This window comes from Oncorhynchus mykiss, chromosome 27, assembly GCF_057628025.1.
Source record: "Oncorhynchus mykiss isolate SJ-2025 chromosome 27, ASM5762802v1, whole genome shotgun sequence".
NCBI lineage: Eukaryota > Metazoa > Chordata > Actinopteri > Salmoniformes > Salmonidae > Oncorhynchus > Oncorhynchus mykiss.
Window position 1 is genome coordinate 1,891,529 of NC_143048.1, and position 19,549 is coordinate 1,911,077.

Here is a 19,549-nt window from a genome sequence, read left to right on the forward strand (position 1 = left end):
TTTTTGACAACTTGCTGCAACGCAACTAGGGGGATATTGAAGATTCTCAACTGCACTCCAATGTTATGCAAAAATGGTGCGTCTACAAACTCTTGATCAGAGACATTGTTTTAACGAGCACTGCATTGAATAATGTTATGAGTGTGATTTCTATGTTGACTTTATTCACATACCCTTTTCTCCTTTGAGGCCCTCATCTCCTGGTAAGCCTCGTTTACCGTCAAAGCCCCTCTCTCCTTTCCTTCCCGGGGATCCTAGTGCTCCACTCCTCCCTGGACCACCAACTGACCCATCCCTACCAGGTACCCCTATTATACCTGAACACAGGACGCCATATTGGATATCAGCTCAGCTCTGGCTGCACACATAGGACATAATGGATGCTAATGCTAATGTTTGTTGCATTGGCTGGGACCCCAGATGTCCCCATAGATTACGTTCCAATGTCCATACTTGCAAACCACTTAGACTGTTCATTCGTACTTCTTTTCATAGACTATGTAGAGTGATTTGGTGTCCCTCTCACCTTTCTGCCCTTGAGCCCCGGGTATGCCAGGGTCTCCTAATGGCCCCATGGGGCCCTGGGCTCCAAGGTACCCAGGAAACCCTGGAGAGCCCGGTTTCCCTGCAGCTCCTTTAGGACCCATGCCGGACAGACCCTCCTCTCCGTTATCACCCTTCTCGCCTGCGTAACCTGACACACACACACAGAATTATGATATTACCCAATGAGGCAGACCTAAAAATAAATTCCCTACCACGCACACAAGTACGCACACAAGTTTTTATTTTATTTCTGATTTGAAAAGCTGCTATTGTCAGTAGGACCTACCTGGAGGGCCTATGTCCCCTGTTAGTCCCATGGATCCTTGAAGGCCTGGGGCCCCCTCTTCACACTGTTCAGGGGTGGGCCCTGGGGCCCCATATCTGCCTGTGGCACCACTCTCTCCCTGCTCCCCCTTCCTTCCCGGTGTACCAGGAAGCCCCGCAGCACCTAGAGAAGACAAGTCAACCCTCTCTGAGATCACACATAATGAACTAAAACTTCTCAATTTTTGTGGATAGCTCCTGGTGTTTTTGGTAGTTTCAAGAAAGTTTCTGGTGTTTCTGGTAGTTTCTGGTTTCTCTGACCAGTTGAGAGGCATGTGACTGTACACATTATAAGACTGTCAGCTGTAGTATGCAACACACTACATCATACCTAAAGCAGACATTTCAAAATGTCAATGTTGCTTATTGGTGGTACCTGTTAATCCGATTGGACCGGGTGGACCTGGCACTCCTTTGGGCCCCGACAGACCCAGTACGCCCTTGAGGCCTATAGGTCCTGGAGCACCAGGGACAGAGTCCCCAAATGGGCCCTTCAGTCCTGGAGACCCTCGGAAGCCAGGAGAGCCGGCAGCTCCGTCGTAGCTCAGACCCTCAGCACCAGCCTCTCCAGAGTCTCCAACACACCCCACCGAGCCTGTGGTAGGGAAAGAGAGAACATGATCTAGTGTAAGCTTTAATTCAATTAAATTAACTTAAATTGTTGTGTGGAATGTTACAAGCAACAAAGCACAGTGTCTTAAGGTACGAACACACCACCAAGATTGTTGGTCTGCACGGTAGAGGGACGTTCCTTCACTTGCTAGAACAACAGGTTTCAATGTAGAATCAGCCTGGTTGTTAACTTGACTTTGAGCTAATCAGAAAGCATGAAAGGAGCAACAACGAGAAGGAGAAAATAGGGTACTTTTCCCGGTGACATCCACCCCCTTTCATCTGCAAAACAACTAGAATGTATCTTAACTAAAACAATAAATCTGCATAAAACCTCTGGAAAAAATATATACAGTATAATAATCTAGAGCAAGTCTTAGTTCTGACGTTAGCTTGCTAGCTAAGCCAGTCACACTTCATATTAAATGAATGGGATGGTAAGTGCATCAAGTGCACACAATGATGAACACTAAATGTTTCCTCCATAAGCTAGCTATCTAGCCACTGTAGCTAGTAACATTAATATTAAACCAGTATCTTTAGTTAACTAGCTAGCTGGATATATATGTTGTGCAAGCTAGCAAATTACGATGTTAACTAGTAATGTTACGCAAAACACTGACACATCAAGATTGCAGAGCAGTCTGATCCAAACAAAGACCGGAAGCTTATATAACGTTTCATAAAATCATGTGTTTCATATGCGATATCTCACTGATTCCGCCATGGTCTCAGTGCTTTCATAACACAGATCTCTGCTGGATAAATTACTAACAAATTAACTTTGGATGTTTTTTCCTGAGCAAAGCACTCAAATGGTAACACTTGAACAAGTAGGGATGGTGAGCATCGTGCCGAGTTCGCCAAAAGGCATGGAGCCGAAACCTGCCTTGGTACGTTTTGTTTTTTAAACCAACACTAGTAGCTGCACATTGGTGTTCAAATCATTTGTTTTATTTAGTATATGATAAGATTAGCCTAAATAATGCCATAGACCATGAAATGTGAACCTGGTTTTTCGATCTGAGTTTAGCTTGACCTAGCCAATGACTAACCACTGTGCCACTGTGCCTGTGTTATATCATCATCAATAGCTGCTGTGTATAACTGACCAGTAGGTGTCGCTTATGAGCATTGTGTTAAAGGCTCAGTAATTAACAGCTTTTCAGCTAAATTTGGCCTCAGAAAGCATTGTTTGCCCATGACTAATGCTAATCGTTTAGCTAACATTAGCTAGCAAGCTAGATATTTGGCTAGCTGACACAGGCAGCATGGGATAATTGAGAGTGACTTAATCATCTTGATAGTTATCTAGTTGTGACCATCTAGCTAGTATCATCATGGGGTTTCTACAGATTATTAGCACAGCTGGTTAGGTAACATTGGCTATATAGTAGCATGGACATGCCAAAAAAAGCTTAAAGGCATATTGCGAGATGTTGTCAATTGAGCCTTTTTTGTATTTACCCACAGCCAGTCATGGATGAAAATGTTATGGGTCTGCATGCAGTTTGAAAGAAGTTGCTAACTAGCATTAGCGCAATCGATGACTAGCATTAGCACAATGACTGGAAGTCTACAGGTACAGCAGCAATGGCTCGTGAAACTACCTTCAACTTCCTTCAAACTGCAATATCTCGCACTATCCCTTTAAAGGCCCAGTGCAGTCCAACTATATTTTCCCTGTGTTTTATATATATTTCTACACCGTGACGTTGGAATAATACTTTGCAATTGTGAAAATTATGATAATTAACTTTTAGTGTAAGTTAGAAAAGACCACATGAAATGTTTTGCCTGTTTTGGTGGGATGGAGTTTTGGCATGCCTGGTGACTTCAACAGGTGGTAAATTAGGTAATAGACCAATAAGAAAGAGAGTTCAAAACCTCTCTGCCAATAACAGCTAGTTTTCAGTCCTAGCAAGACAGTCCAAGCAAGATTCTTGAGAAATTGCTCTTTGCTAAGAAGCACATTTTTCTTTTTGACCATTTTAATTGAAAACAATCACAGTAAGGTACTTAGTTGTTTCCTAGAATTTATATGGTATTGACATAAAAAACAGCTGCATTGATCCTTTAAGAAAGAAACACTATTCCCACCTTCTGGTCTGGAGTATTTTTACGAGGCTGACGACCAAATTCTGGGTGAACACAAAAAAAGATTGACTGCCAACAATCTGGGCAGAGGTACTCCAACAGTCTTGACCAGTGGGGGTTAGGGTTATAAGATAAGATGAAACACTCTCTGTCTAACATAGTGCATAGAATTTAAAAGGTATTGTTGGATATTACTCATCCTAATCAGACAGCTTTCTTACAAGGACAATACATTGGCCATAACATAAGACAAGTACTGGAAACAATAGAACACTATGAAAAATCTGGGAAACCAGGCCTGGTATTCATCGCTAGTACGACTGGAATTTATATATATATATATATATATGGAATATTTCAATTTAGGAAAATCTCTTACACAACGGGTTAAAGGTATGTACAGTAACCCTAGGTGTAAAATAGTAAATAATGGCTGCTTCTCAGAAATAACTAAACTGTAAAACATGAGTAAAACAAGGTTGTCCCCTATCGGCATATGTATTTTTTATGGCCATCGAAATATTAGCTATTCATATCAGAGCACAAAATAATATCAAGGGGATAGAAATCCAGGGCTTAAAAACAAAGGTGTCATTGTACGTTGATGATTCATGTTTTCTTTTAAATCCACAATTTCGATCCCTCCACAGCCTAATAGAGGATTTAGATAATTTTTCTAACCTCTCTGGATTACAACCAAATTATGATGTGTACTATATTACGTATTGGATCACAAAAAAACATTAAACATTTACATTACAGTGTAGATTACCAATAAAATGGTCTGATGGTGTAGTGGACATACTCGGTATTCATATCCCGAAATAAATAAACAATCTCACTACAATAGATTTTAATAGAAATAAGATCTTGCTACCAAGGATAGGAAAATACCTGTCCATTTGTGCAAAAAATCACCATCATTAAATCTTTAGTCATTTCCTAGTTTACCTATTTGCTTATGGCCTTGCCTACCTCTAGCGACTTGTTTTTTAAATTATATTAGCAAACCATTTATTTGGAACGGCAAGGCAGACAGAATTAAATGGACCTATTTACAATGCATTCGGAAGGTGTTCAGACCTCTTGACTTTATCCACATTTTGTTACGTTACAGCCTTATTATAAAATTGATTAAATTGTTATTTTCCCTAATCAATGTACACACAATACCCCATAATGAACAAAGCAAAAACAAAGAAAGAAAACATTTACATAAATATTCAGACCCTTTACTCAGTAAGTTATTGAAGCACTTTTGACAGCGATTACAGCCTCGAGTCTTCTTGGGTATGATGCTACAAGTTTGGCACACCTGCATTTGGGGAGTTTCTCCCATTCTTTAGTTTCAAATATGTTTATTGCACATACACAAGAATGGTGTATAGGTATAAAAGACAGATGTACAATTCTTATCTAAACATAAAAGAGCAGACAGGCAAGAGCAGACAATGCCCCCCCCCCCTATTCCCCCCCAACTGCTCGGGTGGCGGGGACAGCAAAGCCCAAAGGTAGATTAAAATATTACAATTGAGAGAGCAGCGCCGACTCGTCCAAGTAAGAGAGGAAAGGCTGCCAGATTTGATCAAAATGTTGATAATTTATTGTTCAGAATATATCTAATTCTAATAAGTGTACAGTGTTTGCCAATTCGCTGAGCCATAATTTGGTAGAGGGCGCTTACCTCCTTTTCCAAAACAACAAGATTAGTTTTTTTTTTGCAGAAATGAGACTGTAAGAGATTAGTTGTTTTTGGGGGTTGGTTAATCCGTTTAGGGAATCAGACACTCCCAGGATTATCAGAAGCGGGTCTGGGTCTATTGAAGTCTCCAAAACTTCAGAGAGGATTCTAAAAGTTCAACACCAATAACCATACAAGCTAGAGCATAGGGCAAAGCAGTGGAGTAGTGTACCATGCACAGCCTGACATTTATCACACATAGGAGATGTATCAGGAAATATCCTATGCAGTTTAGTTTTGGAATAGTGTAATCTGTGTAATACCTTGAATTGTATGAGACGATGTCTGGAGTTAATGGAGCATGTGTGTATATAATCCAAGCTCTCTTCCCAGTCTGCCACCGAAAAGTCCCTAGTTCTTCCTCCCATTTTGCTTTAATGGCATCTGTAGAAGGTGTGCTAACAGATTGAAAAGCGTTATGTAGACGCAATATCAGTTTGTCTGAGGTGGTAACATCTTTTTATGCATCCGTCAAACTTGGAAGGTTTAGCATTCCCAAATGTTGGGAGGTGTTTTCTAACATAGTCTCTAAATTGTAGGTATCTGAAAAAGTTACTTCTGGGAAGATTATAAGTTTCCCTCAATAACTCAAAGGAAGCAAAGGTCCCTTCTATATATAACTCCCCTATGGTACTCGCTCAAAGGTGTTATCAAGGTTAGAGGGGGCAAAGAAGGGATTCCTGGCGACAGGGAGCATGAATGACATTGGACTAAACTCAAAGTGGACTTTAATTTGCTTCTAGATTCGAACTGTGCTATGTATAATAGGATTGTTACGATAAAGTGACATCTCCAGATTGACAGGCGACAAAATCACAGCCCCAATACAGAAGGGGTGACACTCCTCACGCTAAGCCAGCTGAATGGCTGAAGTGCGTCATCCAGCAAAAACGTAACAGCGCGAAGGTTAGCAGCCCAGTAATAAAATATAACATTTGGGAGAGACAATCCTCCATCCATTTTGGATTTACAGAGGTGTTTTTTTTAACCTATCCTGTGTGTTTTATAATCCCAGATGAAAGGATTGATAATTTAGTCCAGTTGTTTATGAAAGGATTTAGGTATGAATACTGGGATGTTCTGGTATAGGTAGAGCAGTTGTGGGAGGAAGACCATCTTAATTATTAATGGCATTAATTCTTCCGAGCAGAGAAATTGGGAGAGTTCTCCAAAATTGTATGTTTTTGCCTTGAGTTTTTGCATCAGAGGGGAAATAGTAAGGAGTAACTTTGGTAACTACAATTCCTAGGTAGATACATTTTTTCTGAAGATAACTTAACTGGGAGATGTTCTAGCCAGGAGGTGTTTTGCAACCGTATGGGCATTAATTCACTCTTGTTCCAATTTATTCTGTATCCTGAGAAGGTACCAAACAAATTAATCACATCAAGAATAGCTGGAATACTAGCCTGGTGTTCTGTTACATAGAGGAGAATGTCATCTGCGTATAGGGAAATCTTATTTATCTTTAGTATTATAGCCGTGTATTGCTGCATGAGATCTAATCGCCTGAGCGAGAGGTTCAATAATTAGGGCGAAGAGCATAGGCGACAGCGCACAACCCTGCCCTGTCCCTCAGTAAAGGTCAAATCGGGTCGACAATGATTGGTTCGTGAGTATTCTCGCACAGGGGTTCCTATTTAAAATCTGGATCCAATTTATGAACCCATCTCCAATATTACATTTCTGTAGGACCTTGAATAGATAGGGCCGCTCAACTTGGTCAAAGGCCTTTTCGGCGTCAAGAGATATAAGGGCAAGGTCCACGTTGGGTAACCTCTGAGAATACATCATGTTGAAGAGGCGCCTGAGATTGAAGAATGAGTTTCTGTTATGGATAAAGCCGGTCTGGTCCGAATGGACCAATTTGCCAATTAAAGTGCTAAGCCTGTTAGCCAGAGTTTTTGCTAAAATCTATTGGTCTGTATTAAGGAGAGATATTGGTCTGTATCACCCTACCTTTTCCGGATCTTTACCCGTCTTATGTATAACTGTAATGAACGCTTGTCCAAAGTAGATGGGAGAACTCCATCCTCATTGGCCTGAACCAACATTTTGTGCAGGTAGGGAGATGTTGCTGAATGTTTTATAGAATTCACCAGGGTATCCATCTGGGCCCGGGGTCTTGCCACTCTTTAGAGATTTAATTGTTTCTCGAATTTCTTCAAGAGATATTTCCTTATTCAGGAAGTTAGAATCTTCCTGGTTCAGGGCAGGAAGGATCTTCCAAAAAGTATTGCAATAATTAAGGGGTTAGGATCCGCTTTAGATGTATATAGAGTCTCATAAAACTGACGGAATCTGTCATTGATGTCTTTGGGGGAAGAGAGTAATTCCCCAGATGCAGATTTAACTTTGTGAATCATTCGGTCACTCACATTTTTCCTAAGTTGTCTGGCGAGTAATTTGTGTGGTTTGTCACCAAACTCAAAATATTTTTGCTTGGCATAGAGAAAAGATTTAGCAATATTAGCTGAGAGAATCTGATTATATTCAAAAAAATTTAAAGAGGTATTTTTTTTAATGTTTCTTCATAGATGGATGTCCAGTAAGTGAATTTGTCCCTCCAGTTCTTCCAGTTCTCCTCTGTTTTGCCTACTCCTGGTAGTCTGAAAGGAGATGATACAGCCTCTCAAATAAACCTTCAGTGTTTCACACAATAATGCTGGGGAAGTCTCTGTGTTGTCGTTGGTATCAAAGAAAAATGTAATTTGTTCTTTAAGATGTTCACAGAATGTTGGTTCTGTTAGGAGCTGAGGATTCAACCTCCAGGCCCTCTCGTTTGGTACAATGTCAGCCAATCTCAGGGAGAAGGTGAGTGGACTGTGGTCCGAGATTATAATATCATGATACCTCACATTACAGGTATAGGGGTGTAGTTTAGCATCAACCAAAAAGTAGTCAATTTGAGTGTAAACATTGTAAACATGAGAGTAAAAGGAGTATTCCCCTTCCCGTAGGGCTAGCGATCCTCCATATATCAAATAAATTATACTTTTTTTATGTAGGTATTCAAGAATTTGCTTGAATAGGAGGTAGGGTTTGGCCGGGTAGAGGATCTATCCAAATATTGGTCTAGCACACAGTTAAGGTCCCCTCCAATGACCAGGTTAGTATGGGAGATATCTGGAATCAGGGCAAGGACTCTTTCGAAAAAAGGTTGACCCTCATTCGAGCTTCGCGCAGGATAAGATCCTTGGTCTTGAAACTATGACAACAGATGATTACTGGGTGAGGACGTTGGCCCGGTCCAGGCACTGAGACAAGGGCGCGATGTGCATGGTCCAGCTGGGGATCCGAAGCCAAAAAATCCGATCCCATTGCATCCTTCAATAGCTTGGCGAAGAAGTCGGTGGGGCGAGAGCCCGCCTCCACCCCCTCTGCCAGACCAACAACGCAAAGGATATTACGTCTGGATCGGCCCTTCAGGTCAACCACTTTCACAGAAAGCCTCTGCACACTATTCTGCAATGACGTGCATAGCTTCTCTAACTCGTCAATCTCAAGGCCTTCTCAAGGTCCACAATACTCTGGCCCTGCGAAGTGACCGTTCGAATGATGCTCTCGATTTTAGTGTCCAGTTCAGCAATAGTAGCCTTAAGATCCTCAGCTAAAGCAACACGTAGTTCTCCAAAAGCCCGGGTAAGTTCTGTAAGTGTTACGTTGTTGCCTGTGCCTTCCGCCATGTCTGTCTCGTTGTTTAGTGGGGAGTAGCCCTCAAATGTGGATTTATTGTCCTTTGGTCGCTTATTACTCGGCATTTTCACATAGAAAGTTACAATCTTGTATTAGAAAGAAAAGTTTGTTGTAAAAAGTAGGTTAAGTTAGATTATTTCGCAAGAAAGTTGCAGGAGCCTCTCAAACACAGCCGTTCACTCCAACATATTAGCTCTGCTCCGAGTTTCTCCCATTCTTCTCTGCAGATCGTCTCATGCTCTGTCAGATTGGAAGCATCGCTATACAGCTATTTTCAGGTCTCGCCAGAGATGTTCAATCGGGTTCAAGTGTGGGCTCTGAGTGGGACACTCAACGACATTCAGAGACTTGTCTAGAAGTCACTCCTGCATTGTCTTGGCTGTGTGCTTAGGGTCATTGTCCTGTTGGAAGGTGAACCTTCGTCCGAGTCTGAGGTCCTGAGTGCTCTGGAGCCAGTTTTCATCAAGGATCTCTCTGTACTTTGCTCCTTTCATATTTCACTCGGTCCTAAATAGTCTCCCAGTCCCTGCAGCTGAAAAATATGCACACAGCATGATGCTGCCACCACCATGCTTCACCGTAGGGATGGTGCCAGGTTTCCTCCAGACGTATCACTTGGCATTCAGGCCAAATAGTTCAATATTGGTTTCATCAGACCAGAGAATCTTGTTTCTTATGGTCTGAGAGTCCTTTAGTTGCCTTTTGGCAAACTCCAAGCAGGCTGTCATGTACCTTTTAATGAGGAGTTGCTTCCGTCTGGCCACTCTACCATAAATGCCTGATTGGTGGAGTACTGCAGAAATGGTTGTCCTTCTGGAAAGTTCTCCCATCTCCACAGAGGAACTCTGGAGCTCTGTCAGAGTGACCATCGGGTTCTTGGTCACCTCCCATTTCCCCATGATTGATCAGTTTGGCTGGGCGGCCAACTCTAGGAAGAGTCTTGGTGGTTCCAAACTTCTTCCATTTAAGAATGATGGAGGCCACTGTGTTCTTGAGGACATTCAATGCTGCAGACAATTTTTGGTACACTTCCCCAGATCGGTGCCTCGACACAATCCTGTTTCAGAGCTCTACGGAAAATTCCTTCGACAGCAGTGCTTGGTTTTTGCTCTGACATGTACTGTCAACTGTGGAACTTTATATAGACAGGTGTGTGCCTTTCCAAATCATGTCAAATCAATTGAATTTACCACAGGTGGACTCCAATCAAGTTGTAGAAACATCTCATCTCACCAATCAAAACAGGATGTACCCGAGCTCAATTTCGAGTCTCATAGCAAAGGGCATGAATACTTATGTAAATAAGGTATTTCTGATTTTAATTTTTAACACATTTGCAAACATTTCTAAAAACCTATTTTCGCTTTGTTATTATGGGGTATTGTGTGTAGATTGATGACATTTGTTTTTATTTAATCCATTTTAGAATAAGGCTGTAATGTAACAAAATGTGAAAAAAGGGAAGGCGTCTGAATACTTTCCGAATGCACTGTAAAGGGGGGATTGGAAATGATGCAGACAATTACATTGATGGAAGCCACATATTATCTGAATTTTAAAGCCGATCTACCCCCTATAAAAAAAAATAGAATGACAGGTAACTTAGCGGTTGGGCCAGTAAGCGAAAATATTGCTAGTTTGAATCCCTGAGCCAACTATGTGAAGAATCTGCCGCTGTGCCCTTGAGCAAGGCACTTAACCCTGATTGCTCCAGGTTCGCTGTCAATAATGTCTCATCCCTAGCTGAGACCCCATCCTCTAAGGGTGTCTCAGGGATATACAAAAACACTTGTACATGCAGTGAAACTAGAAAAATATAAGTACCCCCTATTTGTGATATGTTTGAGGCTTTACAATGGGGACAATCTCTAGTGAGTAAAGCAGAATGGAGAGAAGGCACTTAATCAGGCAGTAATATTCTCTAATGGTAAAAACATTTATCATATTTCTACCTATGGGTCCAGGTGGGCCAGACAGCCCAAAGTCTCCTTTCTCTCCCTTCACCCCGTCTGGGCCCAAAGCTCCAAGATACCCTGGGGGTCCTGACTCTCCGTTCAGCCCTAGACAAAAAATGAGAAATGTGTCACACCATGTTCAGTGCCAACCTGTTTTGAGAGTTAGTGTCTGTTATTATAAATTAAGTGTATATTCAACTGGCATACTCAACCCGTACCATTCAATCTGGCACATTTCTCCTTGCTCACTATTCGAACACGTGACAAGATTATCACAATGAAATAAGTCTGATGAATTATTTTTGCCCAACCCCTGCTAGTTTGAGAAACAGACGCCTCACAAGTCCTCATCTGGCAGCTTCATTAAATAGTACCAGCAGTTGCAAAGAAAAAAACATATCTCAGACTGGCCAATAAAAAGAAAATATTAAGATGGGCAAAATAACACAGATACTGAACAGAGGAAATCTGCCTAAAAGGCCAGCATCACAGAGTCGCCTCTTCACTGTTGACGTTGAGACTGGTATTTTGCGGGTACTATTTAATGAAGCTGCCAGTTGAGGACTTGTGAGGCGTCTGTTTCTCAAACTAGACACTCTAATGTACTTGTCCTCTTGCTCAGTTGTGCACCGGGGCCTCCCACTCCTTTTCCTATTCTGGTTAGGGACAGTTTGTGCTGTTCTGTGAAGGGAGTAGTACATAGCGTTGTACTAGATCTTCAGTTTCTTGGCAATTTCTCACATGGAATAGCCTTCCTTTCTCAGAACAAGAATAGACTGACTAAAAAGTTATTTGTTTCTGGCCATTTTGAGCCTGTAATCGAACCCACAAATGATCATGCTCCAGATACTCAACTAGTCTAAAGAAGGCCAGTTTTATTGCTTCTTTAATCAGGACAACAGTTTTCAGCTGTGCTAACATCATTGTAAAAGGGTTTTCTAATTATCAATTAGCCTTTAAAAAATGATCAACTTGGGTTAGCTAACACAACGTGCTATTGGAACACAGGAGTGATGGTTGCTGATAATGGGCCTCTGTACGCCTATGTAGATATTCCATAAAATAAATCTGCCGTTTCCAGCTACAATAGTCATTTACAACATTAACAATGTCGACACTGTATTTCTGATCAATTTGATGTTATTTTAGTGGACAAAAAATGTGATTTTCTTTCAAAAACAGGGACATTTCTAAGTGACCCCAATCTTTTGAACGGTAGTGTATGTATAGAGCAATTGTTGTTTATTAACTTGTTCATGCTGGGCTCATCTTCAAAATACACTGTGGTCTCATCATGACTCCCTGCTTAAATAAAGATTAAATAAAAATGGTGTTTATCCATGATAATTCTTTATGTGTGTATGTTCACATGGCTGAGGCAACTTTGTGCATTTTTTTTATTGTCATATACTACTCATTCATTTATAAGACAGTAGACCTGTAAGCATGTCAACATGATGAAACATTAGCACAATAACAAAGTGATACTTTTCACAATGTGCTGGAGTTTCTATAAGTTATACCTGGGCTTCCGGAATCGCCTTTCTGTCCTGGGGCACCAGGGTTACTGGGTATGCAGGGTAGGGTGTCACCTGCACAAGAGAAAGGCGGCATTGGGTAGGGTGAGGAGGACAAACAGGATGTCTTGCATAATGTTTTAAAAGCGCTTCTTAAATAATGTTATTTTTTGTCATGAAGGGGTGTTTCAGTTTACTCCAAGGTTGTAATTGAGTGTACATACATGTATTTTGTTCATCTACCACTCTTCATCCAGTGTAATAATACATACACAAAAATAACTAATAAATAGGTAATTTATGACCAACAGTAATGAATGCTGATTTCCAACCCTGATCTGTCTTTGTGTTTCACACAGACTGACAAGCTCCTTACCCCTGACTCCTTTGAGCCCAGGAGATCCCCTGAATCCTGGAGGTCCCTGGTCGCCTGGGAGTCCCCGTTCCCCCACTGCCCCAATCACATCAGGTCCTGGGGGGCCGACGGGTCCAGCAAGCCCTTTTGGCCCGTCATTACCTGGATACCCTCTCTCACCCGGGAATCCTGAGTAACTGTCACCCTGCGTGGAACCAATCAAACTTAGGCTGCATTCCAAATACAGAAAAGACACCCTCTCCCCTTAGCCCTCAAATTAAGTGGACACTTCTGATGACGTATCATGACGTATGATGAGTTGACACTTGCAGGGCGAGGGAAGAATCAATTCGTTTTAAATGGACCGCTCTTGCCAGGATATTCGTCACTCGTTCGTCCCACGGTTGTGTTTTCAGTCATCATGGAACCACTGGTAGCTGTTGTGTGTGCTTTATATACTCTACAGTCAATTATGATTGCATTTCGTATCTTGGTTAGAAGACAACGCATCCGCATCATCGAATACTAGCCACCTGACGATATCTGGTAAATCAAACTATCATTAGTTTTATATGTGTTTGTGCCGTCATGCATTAGTAGCACAATTTCTAACTTATTTACATTTGTTTTTACGACTTCTCCATATTGATGTTGGTTTTATGTTTTGGCTGACTTTTCTTAGTGGATGTACAATCATCGCGAATTGAATTATGGGATATTTCAGGCTTGTACAGAGTTGTACACTTGCTTAGCTAATTGTTTGGACAGACGGCACAGATGGCCACGGGGATTCCTTCAAGGGCATAAGGCGAGGGTAAGTGGAGGAGGGAGTGTCATTTATGTGTTTGAAGCGTAGCCTTTGACTAGATGAGTCCATACTCACAAACTTTTGCTTAGACGGGAGGTTTAGACCTTAGGTCTAAATCGGCTAGCTGCTAGATTTTCTCATAGGCAAAGCTGGCACAATTAGCCACTATGCTAAGTACGACCAGCTGATCAGAATGATTGTGTCCGGTAACAAATTTCGTATCAGCCAATTTAAATCGTCTACGTTGAACCAACACTTTTTCATTAAAGCGTTCTTAAAAGAAGTCCAATGGCACATTCTGTTATTCAAAAGTGTTAGTTTTAACCCCTTTGAAATGTAGAATTACATTTATTGTTTTAGTGTGTTGAGAAGGGAAGCGCAGCCAACAGATTGAAAATGTAGATTAAGAATGAATTTAATAAGTCTTTCTTCAACCTTGTAGACAAACACACTGCCAAGGCCCAATAATCATATTGAATAGACTATATTACATGGATGTGTACACCTAAATGTACAATGTTTTATATGTATTTTAACAATCATCTACTTTGTCACATATGCATTTCTTGACTCGAGGACCAGCAGTGAAGCGTTCTTTCCTCAAAGAAACACCTTGCCCGAGTCAATTTCAAACTCAGTCATCGTATTTTGCCATCTCCGGGGTTACCGCCACCAGTTAGTTATAGCAATAAGGGGTAGATTACAGTTATTTGACAAGACCACGAGCATCATACACTTTTTTTTTAACAATGTACGAATACAAACTTACACGTTGTATAATTCTCCTACCTCTTTATTCCTGTGAAATCACATGGATGTTTGTGAAACAAACAGGCAAAACGTGTAATTTGGTCATACATGTATATGCAAAATCGTGTCTTTTGAATTTTGTGTAATGTTAGTAGGCTAGCCGAGTCAAGGATGCATCAAGCAATACATATTGGCACACTCCACTTCTTGTTGCAGACCAAGAGTAACAAAGTAAACCTTGAAGTTGGAGGTTTTAGGATCTCATTATGATGAGGATTTGGGCATCTTAAAGAAACATTAGATCCATGCTTTGTGCCAGACTCCTAATTCCAGTTCCTTCTGTATGTAACTACCGTAATTTCTGGACTATTAAGCGCACCTGAATATAAACCGCACCCACTGAATTATTAAAAATATGTATTTTGTACATAAATAAGCCGCACATGTCTATAAGCCGTAGGTGTCTACCGGTACATTGAAACAAATGAACTTTACACAGCCTTTAAACGAAACACGGCTTGTAACAAAAATAAATAGGCTTTAACGAAACACGGCTTGTAACAAAAATAAATAGGCTTTAACGAAACACGGCTTGTAACAAAAATAAATAGGCTTTAACGAAACACGGCTTGTAACAAAAATTAAATAGTAGCCTACCAAGAAAGTCATTGGTACTATCTTCCTCCTCCTGTGCACTGAAACCACTGAAGTCATCTCCTTTGGTGTAGGAGTTGAATAGCCTCAGAATTACTTCATCCGATGTTGGATTGTTTTCATTGTCACTCTCGTCACTTTCATCCGGAGGCAAATACCCCGCTGAGCTCATGCTGCCCCTTCAACACGCAGCAGTCCAGCCTTTCGAAACCCGTTGATGATAGTGGATTTTTTGACAATGCTCCACGCTGTCAGGACCCACTGGCAGACTTGACCATAAGTTGCTCTTCGCATGCGGCCCGTTTTAGTGAAGGATTTCTCCCCACTTGTCATCCAAGCCTCCCACTGAACAAGGAGCGCCACCTTAAATGCAGGATTTACACTGATGTCAAGTGACTGCAAATACTTTGGGCCATCTGCTTTTCTTCCCTCTGAAAGCTTTTGTTGTCTTTTTGCAGTTCCTCACGCTGCTGTTTCCAACGTCTTATCATCATTAAGGCCAAGCTCCCGTGCAGCAGCTCTATTTCCTTTTCCAACAGCCAGATCGAGCGCCTTCAACTGGAAAGCTGCATCATTTGCATTTCTCCGTGTCTTTGCCATGATGAGGGTGACAAAATTACTACCGTAATCAGAATGATGGGAAGTTTGAGGGCGCTCGATTTACGTCACATTATGTGACGGTGCTCAGTTTTTTGGCGGCATGAAAGCGGGAAAAATCCATAAATTAGCCGCGTCATTGTATAAACCGCGAGGTTCAAAGCGTGGGAATAAAGTAGCGGCTTATAGCCCGGAAATTACGGTAAGTCACTAACAGTTTGAATATGGCTTTTGGTGTCCTTAATGACCTTGGTAGACTCACCTCTGGGCCAGCGTCACCAGGCACACCCGGATTCCCTTCGTCTCCTCTCCTCCCAGTGAAGCCTGGACGACCAGCCAGCCCCGGAAGGCCAATGTCTCCCTTCACACCTAGAAACCAACCAGACTTTACACGCTTACATTGTAACTCACATCCAGGGGTCAAAATAAATCAGGGTGCACAAAAAGATTACAGTGCACAAAAAGATTCATAACTCAACAGAGATAGAAGAAAATAGTATTACAAGGACCTTCCCAGCAGACAGGGGACATTCAAAGGACATTTGGTGACCTTCATAGTAGGTCTGTTTTAGGGTTAAGGCGAGATGTTATCCCAGCACGCCATTCTCTAGATCTAGGAATCTTTTGCCTAGAGTTCCCTGTCATTGCGGACCAGGCCAGGATGTTTTTAGGGCGTTCTCATGACATTCAGTGTATCAGTTGGCAGGATGTCTCCCGGTGGTCTCAAAGGAATATTCACCCCCCCCCCCCAAAAAAAAATCTACACACCTGCCTGGGCATCTGCACCCTCATTTCATTTATATACCTCCTTCGAAAGTGTTCAGACCCCTTGACTTTTTCCACATTTTGTTACGTTGCAGCCTTATTCTAAAATTGATTAAAATGTTTTTTTCCCTTCAACAATCTTCACACAATACCACCTAATGATAAAGCAAAAATTACGCTACAAGTTTGGCACACCTGTATTTGGGAAGTTTCTCTCATTCCTCTCTGCAGATCCTCTCAAGCTCTGTCAGGTTGGATGGGGAGCATTGCTGCACAGCTTTTTTCAGGTCTCTCTAGAGATATTCGATCGGGTCCGGGGTCTGGCTGGGCCACTCAAGGACATTCAGAGACTTGTCCCAAAGTCACACCTGCGTTGTCTTGGCTGTGTCTTAGGGTCGTTGTCCTGTTGGAAGGTGGACCTTCATCCCAGTCTGAAGTCCTGAGCACTCTGGAGCAGGTTTTCATCAAGGATCTCTCTGTACTATAATCCATTCATCTTTGCCTCAATCCTGACTAGTCTCCCAGTCCCTACAGCCGAAAAACATCCCCACAGCACGATGCTGCCACCACCATGCTTCACCGTAAGGATGGTGCCAGGTTTCCTCCACATGTGACGCTTGGCATTCAGGCCAAAGAGTTCAATATTGGTTTCATCAGACCAGAGAATCTTGTTTCTTATGGACTGAGAGTCTTTAGGTGCCTTTTGGCAATATCCAAGCGGGCTGTCATGTGCCTTTTACTGAGGAGTGGCTTCCGTCTGGCCACTCTACCATAAAGGCCTGATTGGTGGAGTGCTGTAGAGATGGTTGTCCTTCTGGAAGGTTCTCCCATCTTCACAGAGGAACTCTAGAGCTCTGTCAGAGTGACCATTGGGTTCTTGGTCCCCTCCCTGAGCAAGGCCCTTCTCCCCCGATTGCTCAGTTTGGCCTGGTGGCCAGCTCTAGGAGGAGTCTTGGTGGTTCCAAACTTCTTCCATTTAAGCATGATAGAGGCCACTGTGTTCTTAGGGACCTTCAATGCTGCAGACCTTTTCATGGCACCTACCCCAGATCCGTGCCTTGACACATTCCTGTGTCAGAGCTCTACGGACAATTCATTTGTTTTTGCTCTGACATACACTATCCAAGCAATTGAATTTAACCCAGGTGGACTCCAATCAAGTTGTAGAAACATTTTAAGGATGAGCAATGGAAACAGAAGGAGCTCAATTTCGAGTCTCATAGCAAAGGGTCTGAATATTGAATAAGGTATTTCTGTTTTTTTTTCATTTAAGAAATGAGCAAACATTTCTAAAAACCTGTTAAGCTTTGTCATTATGGGACATTGTGTGTAGATTGCTGAAGATTTTTATTTATTTAATAATTTTTAGAATAAGGCTGTAACATATCAAAATGTTTAAAAAGTCAAGGGGTCAGTTACTGTTGCCCAGCACATCAAGCCCTGATTGGATCAGTAGTTCACCATTCACAGAGATTTGTCTGTTGGAAAGGTTAGGAACACCCAACTACACGAACATACAATATTTCCAATGTACATATTGACACACTTTGACATACATACATGAGTTCATTGTGAATGTTCATTTATACAGTAATTACTCTTCAACATGTCCTCATCTGGGATTTGAACTCACAACCTTTGAACTCACAACCATTACAAAGTTCCAGCTACCCCACCATTAGTGTTAATTAATTAGTACGATTTGGTTCCCCCCCCCCCCAAAAAAAAATGTATAATCACGGTTTTCAATTTGAGTTTAATTATTTTTTTGCATTTTTAGAAATGCATTATGTGGGTTGAATGCTGTAACAACACAGAATAAAACAATTGATGGTATTTAGTATTTATACTGACAATAAATATAAACGCAATATGCAACAATTTCAAAGATTTGACTGAGTTACAGTTCATATAAGGAAATCAGTCAATTGAAATAAATTCATTAGGCCCTAATCTATGGATTTCCATTACTGGCCAGGGGTACAGCCATGGGTGGGCCTGAGAGGTCATAGGCCCACCCACTTGGCAGCCAGGCCCAGCCAATCAGAATAAGTTTTTCCTCACAAAAGAGCTTTATTACAGACATAAATATTCCTCAGCACCCCCCACCCCTCCTCAAATGATTCCACAGGTGAGGAAGCCGGATGTGGAGTTCCTGGGCTTCCTACTGCCAAATTCTTAAACACGATGTTGGAGGCAGCTTATGGTAAAGAAATGAACATAAAATTCATTTCTGCCTATTACTATCCCCAGCACAAGGTGCACCTGTGTAATGAGCATGCTGTTAAATCAGCTTCTTGATATGCCACACCTGTCAGATGGATGGATAATCTTGGCAAAGGAGAAATGCTCACTAACAGGGATGGTAACAAATTCCTCCACAAGATGTTAGAGAAATAAGCTTGTTGGGTGTATGGAAAACTTAAGGGATCTTTAATTTCAGTTCATGGGACCAACACTTTACATTTTACGTTTATATTTTTGTTCAGTATAAATACATCCAATGGCAAGATAGAATGTTCACATCGACCAATGAAAAGTCGCTCTTACCTTTAATGCATAGATAGACATCACCTTTCTGACCTTTTGGACCCCGGACACCTGCAAATCCTGGAAAGCCCTATGAAATGGAAAAAACATGTTTTAATCAACTCAACATTAACCAGGTTCTATTTGTTGTGTATAGCCTTGGCTAAGCATTGCAACTATAGGATCAGTTATGGTTGGGCAGGAGTTGTTCTAGAGGTTCCAATCAGCCTATAGGCAGGCTACATGCTGCACGTAGGGCCCTGCAAATTGGCCTTTATGGAAGAGTGGCAAGAAGAAAGCCATTTCTTAAAGATATCCATAAAAAGTGTCGTTTAAAGTTTGCCACAAGCCACCTGGGAGACACACCAAACATGTGGAAGAAGGTGCTCTGGTCAGATGAAACCAAAATTGAACTTTTTGGCAACAATGCAAAACGTTATGTTTGGCGTAAAAGCAACACAGCTTATCACCCTGAACACACCATCCCCACTGTCAAACATGGTGGTGGCAGCATCATGGTTTGGGCCTGCTTTTCTTCAGCAGGGACAGGGAAGATGGTTAAAATTGATGGGAAGATGGATGGAGCCAAATACAGGACCATTC

The 19,549-nt window shown here is 41.7% G+C and overlaps 1 protein-coding gene across 4 annotated transcripts in view; it reads right to left on the minus strand.

Moving 5' to 3' along the window:
• col4a4 (collagen, type IV, alpha 4) overlaps nucleotides 1–19,549 on the minus strand; it is a 159,463-nt gene that overhangs the window by 44,636 nt on the left and 95,278 nt on the right. For all 4 annotated transcript variants that reach the window (XM_090224153.1, XM_090224154.1, XM_090224155.1 and 1 more), the window contains 9 exons: nucleotides 18,968–19,037; nucleotides 15,915–16,021; nucleotides 12,865–13,048; nucleotides 12,495–12,563; nucleotides 10,969–11,076; nucleotides 1,247–1,465; nucleotides 833–994; nucleotides 527–694; nucleotides 174–317 (listed from right to left, as the gene is read on the minus strand). In XM_090224153.1, the coding sequence (XP_090080279.1) occupies nucleotides 174–317; nucleotides 527–694; nucleotides 833–994; nucleotides 1,247–1,465; nucleotides 10,969–11,076; nucleotides 12,495–12,563; nucleotides 12,865–13,048; nucleotides 15,915–16,021; nucleotides 18,968–19,037 (1,231 nt within the window). The remainder of the gene's footprint in view (nucleotides 1–173; nucleotides 318–526; nucleotides 695–832; nucleotides 995–1,246; nucleotides 1,466–10,968; nucleotides 11,077–12,494; nucleotides 12,564–12,864; nucleotides 13,049–15,914; nucleotides 16,022–18,967; nucleotides 19,038–19,549) is intronic.